We start from the raw sequence: 19,219 nt of genomic DNA on the forward strand, positions 1-19,219 counted from the left end.
CAACTGTTTTTTTTCTCCGCCGGCCCACACTGAACCACCGGCCCACCGGGAAAACTCCCGCTGGCCAGTCCGTGTGGTAACATCTTAAAAAATCCTTGTCTTAAGAAACGAATTTAAAGAATGGTAAAAAAGTGTTCTACAGCTGTACAGTTGTACAGCTGTTCTAAAAACAACAAAGACGGAGTATCTCTGCATCAGTTCCCTGATCCTGATAAGAATAATGGATACGATCTCGCTGAGTGGAACCGGCAAGTAAAGCGGACGAGGGCAGACTGGTGCTAGTTGAAGGCTAGTGCGCATATTTATGCTGGTGAGTGTAAAGGGAAAAGTGGTTTTTATAGTCCATGGGAGAATCTTGAGGCGCGCTTTGAACGAGCTTCCCGAACCTTTAGGACAATTAAAGGGTTCTATAACTAAACAAGAACTAGACGATCCCTGGACGAGTTCCTGCTTTGCACTTCTACGATACAGCCGTGACTGTCCCCATTCAGGCCCGCGTTTTTCTTCTCCCCAAGCTCCGAACGCACACAAAGCAGACTTTGACAGCTGCAGTCATTTCCGTGTTGTTGGAAAGGCCGCTTGAACGCCATCGGTTCGCCCCAAATATACTGCCGATCACGACGCACATTTCGGCCCAGACCTCTGATTTAGTAGAAAAAACGTTGTGCATCGACTCACCTCGACTGGAACACGATTCACTTTCGTCTTCAGACGCAATTTCGTCTGAATAATCGCTGTCTGATTCACTCATTTCGCTTGTGTTTATACTGGATGCTGCCATCCTGGTCAATTTACTACGTCATCGGTCACGTGACTCCCGACTGGGATTTCTAGGAAATGCTTCCCAGAAGCTCGGTTTTGTCGCTCAAATACACCCCTTTGATGGGGAAATTTTTTATTTTTAATTTGCATACATTGAATATATACCCTTATACTACATTTTCATCAATAGCGGGTTCTAAAATTCTAGAACTACTTTAATATCAGCACCCAAAGACTTGACTCACCTTATTAGCCCAACTAGAGTAGCATTGACCTTCCATCCTTCTTGGCTGGCCTGCAAATATGCCGGAAGGTTCTTGCGAAAGACTTTCTCACTGCCATTGACCATTAGTCTCGAAGTACTCAGCTCATTCTCACTGCAAAAAAAACAAACAAACAAAAAAAAACAAAAAAGGAAGAGTGTAATTTCGGTCAAATAATTTCCCTTGGGGAAGGAAATCAGGTGTGAAATTCACATGAATAGGTTACGCTTTATTGCTGTTTCATCTTTTTGGTAAAAGGAAGGAATATTCCTGAATACAGAAGCTTTTCACTATTATGAGAGAATACAAAGCATGTTTTTCAGATAGCACTGTTTACAGCAGTGATGTTACCCATTTGCTTTTCAATTATTGCTTTTCAGTTTTCTTTATACAGACAGGTCGAAATGAGTCACTTTTAGGTTTGAGATCATGTTTCATATTTTATTATCCCCCGCCCAAACGAAGTTTGACGGGGGATATAGAAACAGGTTCTGTCTGTCTGGTCACGATTTTGTTTCAGGGCCATATCTTTAAAACTACTGAAGATATCTTCACAAACCTTTGTATACACATCAAGCAACATGTGAACTGGTGCCTTTTGCGATTTTGGATTTTTTGGGGAAAAAAAAAAAAAAAGATTGACTTAGTTTCTAAGAGCAATGTTTGTTTCCGGAACATATATCCAAAACTATTCATGATACAGATTTGAAACTTGGTACACATGTTAACCAGGTGATGTAGATGTGCCTTTTCATACTAAAAAATTTGAGAAATTTTAATTTTTCATGTTTCCATGGAAACCATTTCAGACTTAGTCTCTCAGGTTAGTCTTGGGGTAGGTTTTGTTTCCGGAGCAGAACTTGAAAACTATGAGTGGTACGCAGGCCCGGCGCCGGGACCAGTTTACTAAGGGGGCAATTAGAAATCGCAAGGGGGCAAATATTTTTCATATAGTGTGTAGTAGTGATGGCGGTCTGACAACGTGTTTCAAACAATTAACTGCGCCAACCACAAAACCACGGCCCCGAAGGTTGCTTTCGTACAGGAAAATCATGTGACATATTACCAGGGCAGTTGCGCTTTATCAACACCCGTGCCCACCTGTTAACCCTCCCCTCCGATTTTCTCACAGACATGCGTTACAACCGGAAAGATGCCAAACATAAAACAACACACACCTTTCACCGGCCTGCCTGTGTCATCTTGGTCAGTTGAGGTGGCCGATGTGCTGGACTCTGCATACTCCACAGTGTGTTTTGACACAATCCATTTTCTAATATCCATTTTGATGCCATCTAACACACGGTCAGCAGCAAACTACGAGCTAACCGCCAACACTCTCAAAACCCTTTGCCTGCGTGTACAGCGTCAGCAATGAAAGAGTAACAATGTGCAACGTAAGAATCATAACAACCAATCAGATTTGTTCTACCGTGCCAGTTTTAGTAGTGATTTATGTGAAATGTATTTTTGTCCAATGCGCAACCACTTAATATTTCGTATTTGAAAATGCAAATTATTAATACGTCTATAATACATTATATTTTCATAAGAAAACAATTAAGTGATCTGAGTCTCCGTTGAGGGGGCGACGCCCCTTTTCGCCCCCCCACGGCGCCGGGCCTGGTGGTACGGTCTTGAAAGTTGGCATACGTGTTGAGTAAGTAATGTATATGTGCCTTTTGATACTAAGAAATGTGAGAATTTTTAATTTTTAGCTCACCTGGACCAAAGGTCTGGTGGGCTTATGCCATGGGCTGCTGAGGTCAGTGTAAAGAGGTAGGGTTGGTTTCCTGCAGCAGAACTTGAAGAATGTGACAAATGATGTCTTTAAACTTGGTATACACTACCGTTCAAAAGTTTGGGGTCACTTTGAAATGTCCTTATTTTTGAAAGAAAAGCACTGTTCTTTTCAATGAAGATCACTTGAAACTAATCAGAAATACACTCTATACATTGCTAATGTGGTAAATGACTATTCTAGCTGCAAATGTCTGGTTTTTGGTGCAATATCTCCATAGGTGTATAGAGGCCCATTTCCAGCAACTCTCACTCCAGTGTTCTAATGGTCCAATGTGTTTGCTCATTGCCTCAGAAGGCTAATGGATGATTAGAAAACCCTTGTACAATCATGTTAGCACAGCTGAAAACAGTTGAGCTCTTTAGAGAAGCTATAAAACTGACCTTCCTTTGAGCAGATTGAGTTTCTGGAGCATCACATTTGTGGGGTCGATTAAATGCTCAAAATGGCCAGAAAAATGTCTTGACTATATTTTCTATTCATTTTACAACTTATGGTGGGAAATAAAAGTGTGACTTTTCATGGAAAACACAAAATTGTCTGGGTGACCCCAAACTTTTGAACGGTAGTGTATATGGTGGGGGATATAGATGACTGTCTTGTTTAATATATTCTCATTTCATAGCTGTTGCCTTTCTTGGAAATTAAAGCGATAAAGTTGAGGCCAACACAGAATCCACATCCTGTTGCAGAACTCATCATTAAACAGGCTGAGAACATCTTCCAGTTGTTGGTTAACCGTTCCTGGTCCCTTTTAATATAAAAAAAAAAATGTCTAACTATACTAATAGAAAGGAGAATCGTGACATGAACAGAGTACAAAGGAAGTTGAACGTGGGGGTTTAGAAAGTGACAAAGCATACCTTATTCCAGCATAGAAGCTCGTAGTTATATGCACACAACAGGAAACTGCATTTTGCTTGTAACTAAGCTACCACCCACAGCAAAACTTTGGTAATCTGTTTTTTTTTTTTAAATCAAACCAGCTTTTGTATTTGCATGCAACTTTTATAGTGCACCGGATATTCCTTTACGACACAAAGTGCCTTTTTATAAATCAAGTTAATCTACGTGACTAGGTTTATAATGGACGCCTGAGATTACTAAAGCACATGACTTAAAAATGTGAAAACCGCTGCCTAGTTTACAGAAGAGGACACATGTAAGCAGGTATTGACTTGTCGACTGTAGACCTTCTGTTATTCCTCCAGCTTTCACACACACCTTTACGGCAACACAGCCTCCTGGGTGTTCACACCTAAAATCACTTCATGCAGGTGGAGGCCAATTGATAGATGATAATTTGGGACATTCAGGACAAACGGTAAGCGCCAACAAGCCTGGTTTTAATCAAATCACATACCTTTCTGTCATGATAAAAGTTTGTATCGATGACAAACTTTAAAATTTGTTAATGTAACATACACTCACTGGCCACTTTATTAGGAACACCCATCCACCTGCTGTTTTATGTCGTTCTCTAATCAGCTGATCCCTTGACAGCAGCATCTCATCTCATTATCTCTAGCCGCTTTATCCTTCTACAGGGTCGCAGGCAAGCTGGAGCCTATCCCAGCTGACTACGGGCGAAAGGCGGGGTACACCCTGGACAAGTCGCGAGGTCATCACAGGGCTGACACATAGACACAGACAACCATTCACACTCACATTCACACCTACGCTCAATTTAGAGTCACCAGTTAACCTAACCTGCATGTCTTTGGACTGTGGGGGAAACCGGAGCACCCGGAGGAAACCCACGCGGACACGGGGAGAACATGCAAACTCCACACAGAAAGGCCCTCGCCGGCCCCAGGGCTCGAACCCAGGACCTTCTTGCTGTGAGGCGACAGCGCTAACCACTACACCACTGTGCCGCCCTGACAGCAGCATAATGCATCAAATCGTACAGATACAAATCAAGAGCTTCGGTTAATGTTCACTTCAAAACAGAATGAGAAATTTCTTGTGGCTTAGTGTGACTTTCACTGTGGCATGGGTGTTGGTGTCAGGTTTGAGTATTTCAGAAACTGCTGATCTCCCGGGGTTTTCACACACAGTCTCAAGTTTACACGGAATGGTGAAAAAAACAAACAAAAACACTGAGTGAGCGACAGTTCTGCGTGGAAATGTCTTGTTGATAAGAGAGGTCAGAGGAAAATGGCCAGATTTGTTCAAGGTGCCAAGAAGGATATAGGAACTCATACCAACTTTTACCACTGTGGTGAGTAGAAAATGATCTCAGCATGCAACAGCGGAAGACCACATTGGGTTCTGCTCCTACCAGCCAAGAACAGGAATCTTAGAATCAAGAACAAATTCCTAATGAGAAGTGTTATGTTTGGAGAAAGGAAAACACTGCATTCCAGCATAAGAACCTTATCCCATCTGTGAAACATGGTGGTGGTAGTATCATGGTTTGGGCCTGTTTTGTTGCATCTGGGCCAGGACGGCTCGCGATCATTGATGGAACAATGAATTCTGAATTATACCAGCGAATTCTAAAGGAAAATGTCAGGACATCTGTCCATGAACTGACTCTCAAGAGAAGGTGGGTCATGCAGCAAGACAACGACCCTAAGCACACAAGTCGTTCTACCAAAGAATGGTTAAAGAAGAATAAAGTTAATGTTTTGGAATGGCCAAGTCAAAGTCCTGACCTTAATCCAATCGAAATGTTGTGGAAGGATCTGAAGCGAGCAGTTCATGTGAGGAAATCCACCAACATCCCAGAGTTGAAGCTGTTCTGTACGGAGGAATGGGCTAAAATTCCTCCAAGCCGGTGTGCAGGACTGATCAACAGTTACCGGAAACGTTTAGTTGCAGTTATTGCTGCACAAGGGGGTCACACCAGATACTGAAAGCAAAGGTTCACATCCTTTTGCCACCCACAGATATGTAATATTGGATCATTTTCCTCAATAAATAAATTACCAAGTATAATATTTTTGTCTCATTTGTTTAACTGGCTTCTCTTTATCTACTTTTAGGACTTGTGTGGAAATCTGATGTTGTTTTAGGTCATATTTATGCAGAAATATAGAACATTCTAAAGGGTTCACAAACTTTCAAGCACCACTGTACATTGGTTACCCGTCAGAGCGAGAATTGATGTCAAGATCCTTCTCTTAGCATATAAATGTCTCAGACAATCAAGCACCAGAATACATTAAAGAACTTTTGACAAGCTACAAGCCTCAACGTAACTTAAGATCATCTAACCAAAGTTTGCTCACAGTACCATCATCAAACTCAAAGAGCTACGGAGATGGAGCATTTATGGTTTGTGCCCCAAGACTTTGGAATTCAATTCCAATTAACATCACGAAGGAATGCTCCCGCAGGTCTTTCATGCCAACTGCTGCCAGACTTTTCAATGACAGCCTGGCATAATACAGCACTGTTTCTCAATGTCACCATCACCTTTTTGTCACTTTATTCGCATCTCATCACCATTATCTACTCATGCTGTGCAGCAATATTACTATTTGGCACAATATCCATTTCTTCTGCAAGTATTTTCTTATTCGTGTCTAACTCTCATAATTGTGTATAATCATGTCCATGGCCTGCGTTTGTTCTTTTTTTGGTTACTTTAGACACATATTCCATCCTTGTTAGTTATGTCATGCTGGGCAATAACATTCACTACCTAGTTGCCAGTATTTTAGTAGTGCAATATTTCTACTTCAGGTGAAGTACAACCCCGATTCCAAAAAAGTTGGGACAAAGCACAAATTGCAAATAAAAACGGAATGCAATGATGTGGAAGTTTCAAAATTCCATATTTTATTCAGAATAGAACATAGATGACATATCAAATGTTTAAACTGAGAAAATGTATCATTTAAAGAGAAAAATTAGGTGATTTTAAATTTCATGACAACAACACATCTCAAAAAAGTTGGGACAAGGCCATGTTTACCACTGTGAGACATCCCCTTTTCTCTTTACAACAGTCTGTAAATGTCTGGGGACTGAGGAGACAACTTGCTCAAGTTTAGGGATAGGAACGTTAACCCATTCTTGTCTAATGTAGAATTCTAGTTGCTCAACTGTCTTAGGTCTTTTTTGTCGCATCTTCCGTTTTATGATGCGCCAAATGTTTTCTATGGGTGAAAGATCTGGACTGCAGGCTAGCCAGTTCAGTACCCGGACCCTTCTTCTACGCAGCCATGATGCTGTAATTGATGCAGTATGTGGTTTGGCATTGTCATGTTGGAAAATGCAAGGTCTTCCCTGAAAGAGACGTCGTCTGGATGGGAGCATATGTTGTTCTGGAACCTGGATATACCTTTCAGCATTGATGGTGTCTTTCCAGATGTGTAAGCTGCCCATGCCACACGCACTAATGCAACCCCATACCATCAGAGATGCAGGCTTCTGAACTGAGCCCCTGATAACAACTTGGGTCGTCCTTCTCCTCTTTAGTCCGAATGACATGGCGTCCCTGATTTCCATAAAGAACTTCAAATTTTGATTCGTCTGACCACAGAACAGTTTTCCACTTTGCCACAGTCCATTTTAAATGAGCCTTGGCCCAGAGAAGACGTCTGCGCTTCTGGATCATGTTTAGATACGGCTTCTTCTTTGAACTATAGAGTTTTAGCTGGCAACGGCGGATGGCACGGTGAATTGTGTTCACAGATAATGTTCTCTGGAAATATTCCTGAGCCCATTTTGTGATTTCCAATACAGAAGCATGCCTGTATGTGATGCAGTGCTGTCTAAGGGCCTGAAGATCACGGGCACCCAGTATGGTTTTCCGGCCTTGACCCTTACGCACAGAGATTCTTCCAGATTCTCTGAATCTTTTGATGATATTATGCACTGTAGATGATGATATGTTCAAACTCTTTGCAATTTTACACTGTCGAACTCCTTTCTGATATTGCTCCACTATTTGTCGGCGCAGAATTAGGGGGATTGGTGATCCTCTTCCCATCTTTACTTCTGAGAGCCGCTGCCACTCCAAGATGCTCTTTTTATACCCAGTCATGTTAATGACCTATTGCCAATTGACCTAATGAGTTGCAATTTGGTCCTCCAGCTGTTCCTTTTTTGTACCTTTAACTTTTCCAGCCTCTTATTGCCCCTGTCCCAACTTTTTTGAGGTGTGTTGCTGTCATGAAATTTCAAATGAGCCAATATTTGGCATGAAATTTCAAAATGTCTCACTTTCTACATTTGATATGTTGTCTATGTTCTATTGTGAATACAATATCAGTTTTTGAGATTTGTAAATTATTGCATTCCGTTTTTATTTACAATTTGTACTTTGTCCCAACTTTTTTGGAATCGGGGTTGTACTACTCTTAAGTTCCAGTCTTATTTTGTTGCGTACATTACATACACAGCCCGTGTTTTTCCTTTTTTACTGATACGTTTTTTTAAATACTTTTTTTTTGGTACCGTCTATTCCTGACTCTGTGAGCACAAACCGGAACATGCAAATTTCCCCATCGAGGGCTTAATAAAGTTTCTTATATTATCCGCACTGCGGAGAGTTTAAATAAGTTTAAATCTCTGCTCAAAACATTTCTGTTTGTAAAATACTGTTGATTCGAGTTTCTTTGATTTTCTAAGTTTGTAAGAGCGCTGAGACTTACCCCGTGTCCAAAATCGCTCTCGTTCACTACTCCCTACTCCTCATATAGAGAATTACTATATAGAGGACTATATAGTGAGCTCATTGGTAAAATGAAAAAAAAAAAAAAGAACGCTTTCGGACACTACTCCGTCGCGCTGGTATATACGTCATTACTGTCGCACAATTAAAACATGCCAGATCAGTCGGCTGGTGGGTTTTCAAAATAATAAATACATGCATGTATTTTTGTGATTATTATATACATATTATACTGAGCGTATTTCCCACATTAATCAATCAATACAAAGTACCTGCATCTTTCACTTTTTTTTTTAAATCAAGGCTGAATACTTTCTTCTTTGCCGCTGCCTTTTATTAAATCAAATCTGAGACTTTTAATTTGATTTCTTTCAGCGCGACCGCAATGCATGATGGGATATATTGCTTTGGTTAGTGACCATCGTTGTACACTACTTTTTGTGATGCATTGTGGGATACTTTGAGCGCACTATATAGGGTGTAAATAATCCTTGCTAAGGTTTCGGACAGCACTACAAAATGGTGTCCTCATCATATAGTGAGTAGGGAGTGATTTTGGACACAGGATTAGTGTGGTGCAACTAAACTCGTTCGTCTCGTTATCTCTAGCCACTTTATCCTGTTCTACAGGGTCACAGGCAAGCTGGAGCCTATCCCAGCTGACTACGGGCGAAAGGCGGGGTACACCCTGGACAAGTCGCCAGGTCATCGCAGGGCTGACACATATAGACAGACAACCATTCACACTCACATTCACACCTACGGTCAATTTAGAGTCGCCAGTTAACCTAACCTGCATGTCTTTGGACTGTGGGGGAAACCGGAGCACCCGGAGGAAACCCACGCGGACACGGGGAGAACATGCAAACTCCACACAGAAAGGCCCTCGCTGGCCACGGGGCTCGAACCCGGACCTTCTTGCTGTGAGGCGACAGCGCTAACCACTACACCACCGTGCTGCCCCGCGCCTAAACTCATCTCATCTCATCATCTCTAGCCGCTTTATCCTTCTACAGGGTCGCAGGCAAGCTGGAGCCTATCCCAGCTGACTACGGGCGAAAGGCGGGGTACACCCTGGACAAGTCGCCAGGTCATCACAAGGCTGACACATAGACACAGACAACCATTCACACTCACATTCACACCTACGGTCAATTTAGAGTCCTGCATGTCTTTGGACTGTGGGGGAAACCGGAGCACCCGGAGGAAACCCACGCGGACACGGGGAGAACATGCAAACTCCACACAGAAAGGCCCTCGCTGGCCACGGGGCTTGAACCCGGACCTTCTTGCTGTGAGGCGACAGTGCTAACCACTACACCACCATGCCGCCCTGCGCCTAAACTCTTTTTTTTTTTTTTAATTTTATTTTACACACAATATCATGGAGAGAAACCATGTCACCATTTTAGAAACTGCTTCCAACGGCTTGTGATGTATAAATAATACCGCAGTCAGATTTATTTTGACAATAAATACTTATAATGGCTTTCCTTCACTCCCTCGTTGTAGTGATAATATAAATGTATTTATTGTTGCCTCCTTACTAGAGGCATTTGCAATGGCACATAAATCCAATGATGATAATATTTGTAGGTTGGTGAAATCCATTTAAGCCCATAATTTCAGGTACGCAGTGATGGCCACGAACAGTCAAGCTGGGAAAAATTATCTTTCTGCCCCTTCTGTGAAAACACATAATAAAGACAAGGCCAAATTACCTTAGACTATCTTATCAAGTGTGTTATTTGAATAACGCTGGAAAAATGTATCCATAAGTATAATTCTATCTAGGAGGTGTTCGAAAGATCAATTATTAAATCTGTCTGCTCTGCCACTTGATCATAAGTCTCGGTCAAGAGGTTTGTAATACAACCCAGTAATTCTTGGTTCCACATGGAGATCATTTTAAACATATTTGCTGTATAATAGCAGCAGGTAAGAAGTAACAATCAGAATCTGCTCGTGCTCTTCATTTTAATGTAAACTTGCTGGGGTTTGAATTTCAAAATGTCTCGATGGTCTTGTGTCCACCACTTACAGTAAAGTGTAGCTACATTTCTGGTAAAGAACCAAGCAGGCCCACCTTGAACAGATATTTTTGCTCACAGATTTACTGTTGAAATGTGGGAGTGCAATGAAGCACGTCTGTACAGATGTGTATGCACATGTTGCAGTCACTTAACTGGCTCGCACGTTCTCAAACCACAAAGACATAGAAAACAACACAGTGTATGATTCAATCAGACATTTTACATCATAACCATAAGGAGCGTTTTAGGTCCCTTATCACTGACATGAAAATTCAGCGCACACAATCTGATAAAATGGGGTTGTTTTCTCTGGTTTCCTCTTTTCTTTACATGCGAATAAAAGTGAAAGGCGGCCTTGCTGCTCATCAGGGATGAAACACAAACAGCTGTGTGATTAGCGACCTTGGCGTGAGACGGGTGGACTGATTATTTCATAGGCAATAGATTTCAAGAATTTATTTCAAATTATGCTGAATATTTGTTTTGGTTCACTGGACAACGTGCATTTTTGTCATGTTCCATCGAATTTGTTCACGTCATGAATAAGAGGTGTGGAATTTTCCACTGCTTTAATTACAACCTTCATTTTTGACCTTTTTTTTTTTTTTTTTTTTACTGTTTAACCTTAATTTTATGATCAGAGTTTCAAAGAGGCAAACTCAGACTTCAAACACTCCATAACATTAAACATATACAGTGCCTTGCAAAAGTATTCATCCCCCTTGGTGTTTGCCCTGTTTTGTTGCATTACAAGCTGGAACTAAAATGGATTTTTGGACGGTTAGCACCATTTGATTTACACAACATGCCTACAACTTTAAAGGTGCGCATTTTTTTTTTTTTTAATGGTGACACAAACAATAATTAAGATGAAAAAACAGAAATCTGGAGTGTGCATAAGTATTCACCCCCTTTCATATGAAACCCCTAAATAAGAGCTGGTCCAACCGATTCACTTCATAAGTCACATAATTAGTTGATGAAGATCCACCTGTGTGCAATCAAAGTGTCACATGATCCGTCACATGATGTCTGTATAAATCAACCTGTTCTGGAAGGACCCTGACTCTGCAACACTACTAAGCAAACAACATGAAAACCAAGGAGCACTCCAAACAGGTCAGAGACAAAGTTGTGGAAAATTATAGATCAGGGTTGGGTTATAAAAAAAAAAAAAACCAAACTTTGAATATCTCATTGAGCACCATTAAATCCATTATGGCAAAATGGAGAGAATATATGCCACCACTACAAACCTGACAAGAGAAGGCCACCCACCAAAACTCACAGACCAGGCAAGGAGGGCATTAATCAGAGATGCAACAAATACACCAAAGATAACGCTGAGGGAGCCGCAGAGATCCACAGCGGAGATGGGAGTATCCGCCCATAGGACCACTTTAAGCTGTACACGCCACAGAGTGGGACTTTATGGAAGAGTGGCCAGAAAAAGAAAAAAAAAATCACGTTTGGAGTTGGGCGGCACGGTGGTGTAGTGGTTAGTGCTGTCGCCTCACAGCAAGAAGGCCCGGGTTCGAGCCCCGGGGCCGGCGAGGGCCTTTCTGTGCGGAGTTTGCATGTTCTCCCCGTGTCCGCGTGGGTTTCCTCCGGGTGCTCCGGTTTCCCCCACAGTCCAAAGACATGCAGGTTAGGTTAACTGGTGACTCTAAATTGACCGTAGGTGTGAATGTGAGTGTGAATGGTTGTCTGTGTCTATGTGTCAGCCCTGTGATGACCTGGCGACTTGTCCAGGGTGTACCCCGCCTTTCGCCCGTAGTAAGCTGGGATAGGCTCCAGCTTGCCTGCGACCCTGTAGAAGGATAAAGCGGCTAGAGATAATGAGATGAGATGAGACGTTTGGAGTTTGCCCAACAGCATGTGGCAGACTCCTCAAACACATGGAAGAAGATTCTCTGGTCAAATGAGACAAAAATTGAACTTTTTGGCCATCATAGGAAATACCATGTGTGGTGCAAACCCACCACCTTGAGAACACCATCCCTATAATGAAGCATGGTGGTGGCAGCAACATGCTGTAGGGATGTTTTTCATCTGCAGGGACAGGAAAGCTGGTCAGGACTGAAGGAAAGATGGATGGCACTAAATACAGGGCAATTCTGGAGGAAAACCTGTTTGAGTCAGCCAGAGGTTTGAGACTGCGACAAAGGTTCACATTCCTGCAGGACAATGACCCTAAACATACTGCTGAAGCTACACTGGAGTGGTTTAAACGGAAACGTTTAAATGTCTTGGAATAGCCTAATCAAAGCCCAGACCTCAATCCAGTTGAGAATCTGTGGCATAACCTGAAGATTGCTTTACACCAACGCAACCCATCTAACTTGATGGAGTTGGAGCAGTTTTGTCTTGAGGAATGGGCAAAAATCCCAGTGGCTAGATGTGCTAAGCTAACAGAGACATACCCCAAGAGACTTGCAGCTGTAATTTTGGCAAAAGGTGGAGCCACCTTTTAGCCCTCTATAAAATAAAATAATGACTTTTTTTTTCTTTTTTTTTTTTTTTTGGGGGGGGGGGGGGGGGGGGACTTATGCACACTCCAGATTTCTGTTTTTTCATCTTAATTATTGTTTGTGTCACCATTAAAAATAAATAAATAAATAAAACCAATGTGCACCTGTACACCTTTAAAGTGGTAGGCATATTGTGTAAATCAAAATCAAAATGGTGCTAACCCCCCCCCCCAAAAAAAATCCATTTTAATTCCAGCTTGTAATGCGACAAAACAGGACAAACACCAAGGGGGATGAATACTTTTGCAAGGCACTGTTGTCACGGCCCCTCTATCATGGGTGCCTGTGCCATTGCCCTATTAGACTGCAGGGCTCCACCGGGGCACTAGAGGTCCCTGTCCTTTGTCTTGTGTGTTACAGGCATTTAGAAGGATTGTTACACCTGGGCCTGGTGTACCTTTATAGTCCAGTTTGCTGGAGTGTCATGGTCTCTTCTTTCCCCGCTCACTCCGCCTGTGAGAGCTGTCTGGGTGGCTTGTGCTGCAGCAGGCCAGAGCGATGGCTGAGGCATTTTTGTTTTTCTTTATTGTTATTTTACTTTGTAGATCTACCTCATTCATCTCATCATCTCTAGCCGCTTTATCCTGTTCTACAGGGTCGCAGGCAAGCTGGAGCCTATCCCAGCTGACTACGGGCGAAAGGCGGGGTACACCCTGGACAAGTCGCCAGGTCATCACAGGGCTGACACATAGACACAGACAACCATTCACACTCACATTCACACCTACGGTCAATTTAGAGTCACCAGTTAACCTAACCTGCATGTCTTTGGACTGTGGGGGAAACCGGAGCACCCGGAGGAAACCCACGCGGACACAGGGAGAACATGCAAACTCCGCACAGAAAGGCCCTCGCCGACCACGGGGCTCGAACCCGGACCTTCTTGCTGTGAGGCGACAGTGCTAACCACTACACCACCGTGCCGCCCCGTAGATCTACCTTTTGTAAATAAATTATTTATTATTATTGTTACCCCTCATGTTGTCTCCATTTTTGTCATGGTTCAGAGCCAAACCGTGACACTGTATATACGTAATGTACAAAGGATATATATTTTTTTTTTTTTAAAGATTTTTTTCTGGGCTTTTTTCACCTTTATTGGATAGGACAGTGTAGAGACAGGAAATGAGCTGGAGAGAGAGACAGGGAGGGATCGGGAAATGACCTCGGGTCGGAATCGTACCCGGGTCCCCGGATTTATGGTATGGCCATGGGCGCCGCCAGGGGGGGAAAGGTTAGAACAATTCTAGGGGCTCAGCACTGCCATGGGGCCCTTTAAGGGGCTGATAATATGCTTTTAATGATTTTAATAAGACTTTTGAAATAACAACAATGCAATATTCCATCTGGTAAAATGAGCTAATTGAACAAGGTTGTCTATTTCTTGAGTTCTTCAACATATTGTCATTTAACCCTCCCCCTTTTGCGAAATGGTACGGTCCAGTTCTGGTAGAAGCGCGATGCGTTAAATCTGTGTGCTGATCAGTGCAACGCTACTTGCTGCTGTGTCGCGGTGCAGCAGCCAGCCAGCCAGCCAGCAGTGGAGTGCGTACAGTCCATGATCGCTAAATATGAAGAGTGGCTGTCAAAAACGTAAAGAAAGGCAGCTGAAAGCTGAGCGGGACCGGAGAGGCAGGCAACTGGTCACTCAGTTTTTCCCAAAGAAAGGTAGCTATCGCTCACATGTGTGTTCAAAATATTAGCGAATGGTAAATGAACAGTATGAACGTGGTTGGATTAGCCTATCAAGAGAACACTTTTACAGTTTGTACAGTGACATTTTTTCCATTTTAATAACTGAACTGACTTGTATGATAAACAAGATGAAATATTACGTTATGCTGGTGATAATAACTAGTGCTAATAACCAGTTTCATAACTAATGGGGTGCCCTAAATATGCACAGATTCAGCCTCAGGGGGACCTCCGCCCTACCAAACCACTGAACCCCCCTTTGGAGAAGGAGGTAAGCAGCAATACAACCCATAAATGCTTTAGGATTGAAGTTTTTAATGAGCGAGCGCCATATACAGTTTACTAGATTAAAGTGTTGCTAATAGTCTGCTAGATTAAAGTGTTGCTTAGCAGTCACATCACACATTTCACTACCAATTATCCTAGCACAAGAAGGCATGTGGCAAAATCTTGAATTTTCATTTGTGATTGTAAATGCACCAGAATTAGTCACTGACCAGTTTTCATCTAGTCCCTGGTAGGTTAATACATAAAATGTAATAACAAAGTCACAAACTCAAGGTCCATGGGCTATCAAAAGTCAAATAATGACAATAGTGCAATTGTGACGAGGGTGGGCAAAGTTGGGGGGCCCAAAATTTCTGGCGGCGCCCCTGGGTATGGCGCCTTAGTCGACTGAGCCACAGCGCCCTCAGGATATATATTTTTTAATAATAAAAAAAGATATTTTGAAATTTAGACTCCAATATTCAACTATGCAAGAACTGCTGTGAAAATCTGGACATAATCTGTTAAATGTTTTTCATTTCTTCAGTAACCGCTTTATCCTCATCAGAGTCACGGTGCACCTGGAGCCTTCTGAGGGAAACACTGTGCACAAGGATTGTTTTGAAGTCCTTCACATGTTAACTGTTTTAATTTGTAAATAGAAAAGGTTCTGGCAAGGCTGATAGAGCTTACTAGCTGTGTAAGATGTTCGCAGTTTCTGTTTTCTGATCACGGGGATGAAACAGTTTTCTATAAAAGGCAGAAACCACATGTTTTGAACTGTCTGTTGTCCCCTAATGGCCCTATTCATAATTACTTACGCACACAAACATCACACCACAACGTCACATCACTGTCTAGCAGCCAAGTGCAAGTCAAGCTTCCTCTTTTTGATTCTCCTCAGGAACAAAATCAATATAAAATCAATCGTGTGACTTTAGGAAAACAGTTCAAACTATTCTGAGCGATGGTGTGATCTTAAGTGAATAATATTGCCTCTGTCTGTCAGAGGAACGGAAAAAAAATTGTTTTAAGGACAAGCAGGAACTTGATTCTGCTTTCAGTTGTGGGACTTTCTAACTTTCAAAAGGTCATGAGTTGCAAGCACTGTGGGTAACATGTTTACGTTTGTGTGTGTGTGTGTGTGTGTGTGTGTGTGTGTGTGTGTGTGTGTGAACGAACATCAGCATTAAAGGAACAGTCCACCGTACGTCCATAATGAAATATGCTCTTATCTGAACTGAGACGAGCTGCTCCGTACCTCTCCGAGCTTTGCGCGACCTCCCAGTCAGTCAGACGCAGTCAGACGCGCTGTCACTCCTGTTAGCAATGTAGCTAGGCTCAGCATGGCCAATGGTATTTTTTGGGGCTGTAGTTAGATGCGACCAAACTCTTCCGCGTTTTTCCTGTTTACATAGGTTTATATGACCAGTGATATGAAACAAGTTCAGTTACACAAATTGAAACGTGGCGATTTTCTATGCTATGGAAAGTCCGCGCTATAATGACAGGCGTACTAACACCTTCTGCGCGCTTCGGCAGCGCATTGATATCTGAGCTCCGTATCAATGCGCTGCCGAAGCGCGCAGAAGGTGTTAGTACGCCTGTCATTATAGCGCGGACTTTCCATAGCATAGAAAATCGCCACGTTTCAATTTGTGTAACTGAACTTGTTTCATATCACTGGTCATATAAACCTATGTAAACAGGAAAAACGCGGAAGAGTTTGGTTGCATCTAACTACAGCCCCAAAAAATACCATTGGCCATGCTGAGCCTAGCTACATTGCTAACAGGAGTGACAGCGCGTTTGACTGCGTCTGACTGACTGGGAGGTCGCGCAAAGCTCGGAGAGGTACGGAGCAGCTCGTCTCAATTCAGATAAGAGCATATTTCATTATGGAAGTACGGTGGACTGTTCCTTTAATACACCATACATAATGCTACTAAATATACCCAATCCATGAGTAAAAATACATTCAAATAAATTTGCATAAAATAAATCAGTGTGTTACTAATTGTTGATAATCAGCTTAATGAAGATATCTTGGTGTAAATACTGGAATTGTCATAATTCTCGTTCACTCCAATTTTACTCTTTAAAAATTGTTTCATTAGTTCATACGGGACACTGTGGATTTTTTTTTTATTTTATTTATGAATTACATAAACAGGGTAAAAACTGTTTAATGCATGCGTTTAATATTTGGCTATTTTTTTTTTTATTAAATATGAATACAACTCCCAATTCCTTTTACATTTCTTCTGGTGTATTCATGCTGAACTTAATAGTTTGTTAAGGAACCTTAATATCAAACGCTGCCTTATTAAAGGCCTCCAGTTTTATAACCGCACTGAGACACACTGACTATATAATAGCCAATGAAAGACAAGTGATTTCTAAATTTAATCAGGAGGTTATACATATCCTGGAGGAGGTGCAGAGGGAAGTGGCCCAGTTTAGCCAGCCTGATGCATTGTCGGGACAGGGTATTGTAAAGTGTTTATCCTTTTTCTATTTCTATTTCAGTTGTAGGGAAATAAATGAAGCAAAACGTGTTTGGATTGGAATGCAAAGACGTTGGAAGCAAAATATATACATAAAACTTTGTTATAGATTTTTATTTATGACTTGTACATTATCGAGTCAGTACAAAGACGTTTTAAATGAACACACACACACTCTTCCAGCACAAAATTAATGGTAACAGAAAAATGCTTGGATGTCAAGAAAAGAAAGTAGCATATTACATAAAAGACAAAACACACACACACGGTTTTGAACGCAACAAGGCTAAGAACCAAGTGTGACAGTCAAAATCTCCAGAAGAACTGTGGCTGGTTCTGCTCAGTAAAACCTGACAGCTCATTTTCCTATAAAGCTGCACTCACTCAATGGACTATTTTTTAATGCGAAGTATTGCCACATTTATTACTGTTTATAGTATTGGTTTTATACATTACAGGCATTTAACAGACGCTCTTATCTAGACATACAATGTCCCCAGAGTAGCCTGGGGACCAGTCGGGGTTAGGTACCTTGCTCAAGGGCACTTCAGGCATTCCTGCTGGTCCAGGGAATCAAATTAGTGACCTTTTGGTCCCAAAGCTGCTTCTCTAACCATTAGGACATGCCCTGATCACTGAGAGTTTGTGTAGTATTACTGCTTTTTATTTAAAAAAAAAATTTAATTTCATTATTCTTGAAGGCATCTTTGTTCTAGAGGATCTATAGAAGCGCCTTGGTAGAAATAATATAAAAGGTGAAAGGGGATGGGATTAATTCCATTTCAGGCAGAACAAAGGGAAATAAAACCTCATCCCATCCCATCCCATCCCTTCCCTTCCCTTCCCATCCCACTAGGCAGTGGGACAAACTGGAGGATCAAATGGAAGAAGAGTGTTTATTATGAACTGTATGAACTTCAGAGCTGTATATGAATGGAAAGCATGCTTTATGACTAGGAAAAATGATCTCTCTGACTTTTCAGAGAGCCCAAGAGAGAGAAGAATAACAAAGCGAGTCCTGCATGTGTGCATTACCGGCCATATCAATAGCAGGAGGACGGACGGAACGTGTCGCGCCTACCTTGTGAGTTGGGCTTCCTGATGCTCAGTACTTCTTGCTCTTTCTTTCGTCTTATAGACGATCAAAAGGAGGCCGATGGTGCAAATGGTCCAGCGTTTCCGCGTAAGGCGCATTTCACACCCAGAGCGCATCTGCATGCTTTACACCCAACAGCTGCCTTGCTCTTAATCCTCGCGAGCTTTTTCCTCACTCACTCACTCACTCACACTCTCTCTCTCTCACTCTCTCACTCTCACACACATTACCCATTTACTTACTCAGCAGCTGCGGACAGACTCCACGAGCGCTCACTGATAGTCAAACCAGCCAATCCGGCCCTGAATATGCAAATTAGTTCCCACGCCGAGCCAATGATAATCAGCGTAGGCGTGTCTCTTTGTCCCTGAAGTTTGAGCTCAGGAGCAGACAGACCGAGCAGCGCGTGGTTGACGGAAATAAGGACGAGTGCTCTGACTGTAGCGGAGACAACATTTGCATATAACTGCCATTTTGCATTTTGTTCTTACACTACATTTAAAAAACCTTTATTTGCCACATGCACACTTCAAGCACAGTGAGATTCATCCTCTGCACACGCACACACGCAGAGCAGTGGGCAGCCACACTACAGGTACCTTGCTCAAGGGTACTTCAGCCCATGTTAACCTATT

At 42.2% G+C, this 19,219-nt stretch overlaps 1 protein-coding gene across 1 annotated transcript in view; it reads right to left on the reverse strand.

Moving 5' to 3' along the window:
- The window catches only part of st8sia4 (ST8 alpha-N-acetyl-neuraminide alpha-2,8-sialyltransferase 4), a 58,745-nt gene extending 39,960 nt beyond the window's left edge, over positions 1 to 18,785 (reverse strand). The window contains exons 1-2 of the mRNA XM_060908166.1: positions 18,570 to 18,785; positions 1,008 to 1,139 (exon numbers count right to left, since the gene is read on the reverse strand). Coding sequence (XP_060764149.1) covers positions 1,008 to 1,139; positions 18,570 to 18,706 — 269 coding nt within the window. The 5' untranslated portion in view covers positions 18,707 to 18,785. The remainder of the gene's footprint in view (positions 1 to 1,007; positions 1,140 to 18,569) is intronic.
- Positions 18,786 to 19,219: the final 434 nt, after the last annotated feature.

This window comes from Neoarius graeffei, chromosome 25, assembly GCF_027579695.1.
Source record: "Neoarius graeffei isolate fNeoGra1 chromosome 25, fNeoGra1.pri, whole genome shotgun sequence".
Classification (NCBI taxonomy): domain Eukaryota; kingdom Metazoa; phylum Chordata; class Actinopteri; order Siluriformes; family Ariidae; genus Neoarius; species Neoarius graeffei.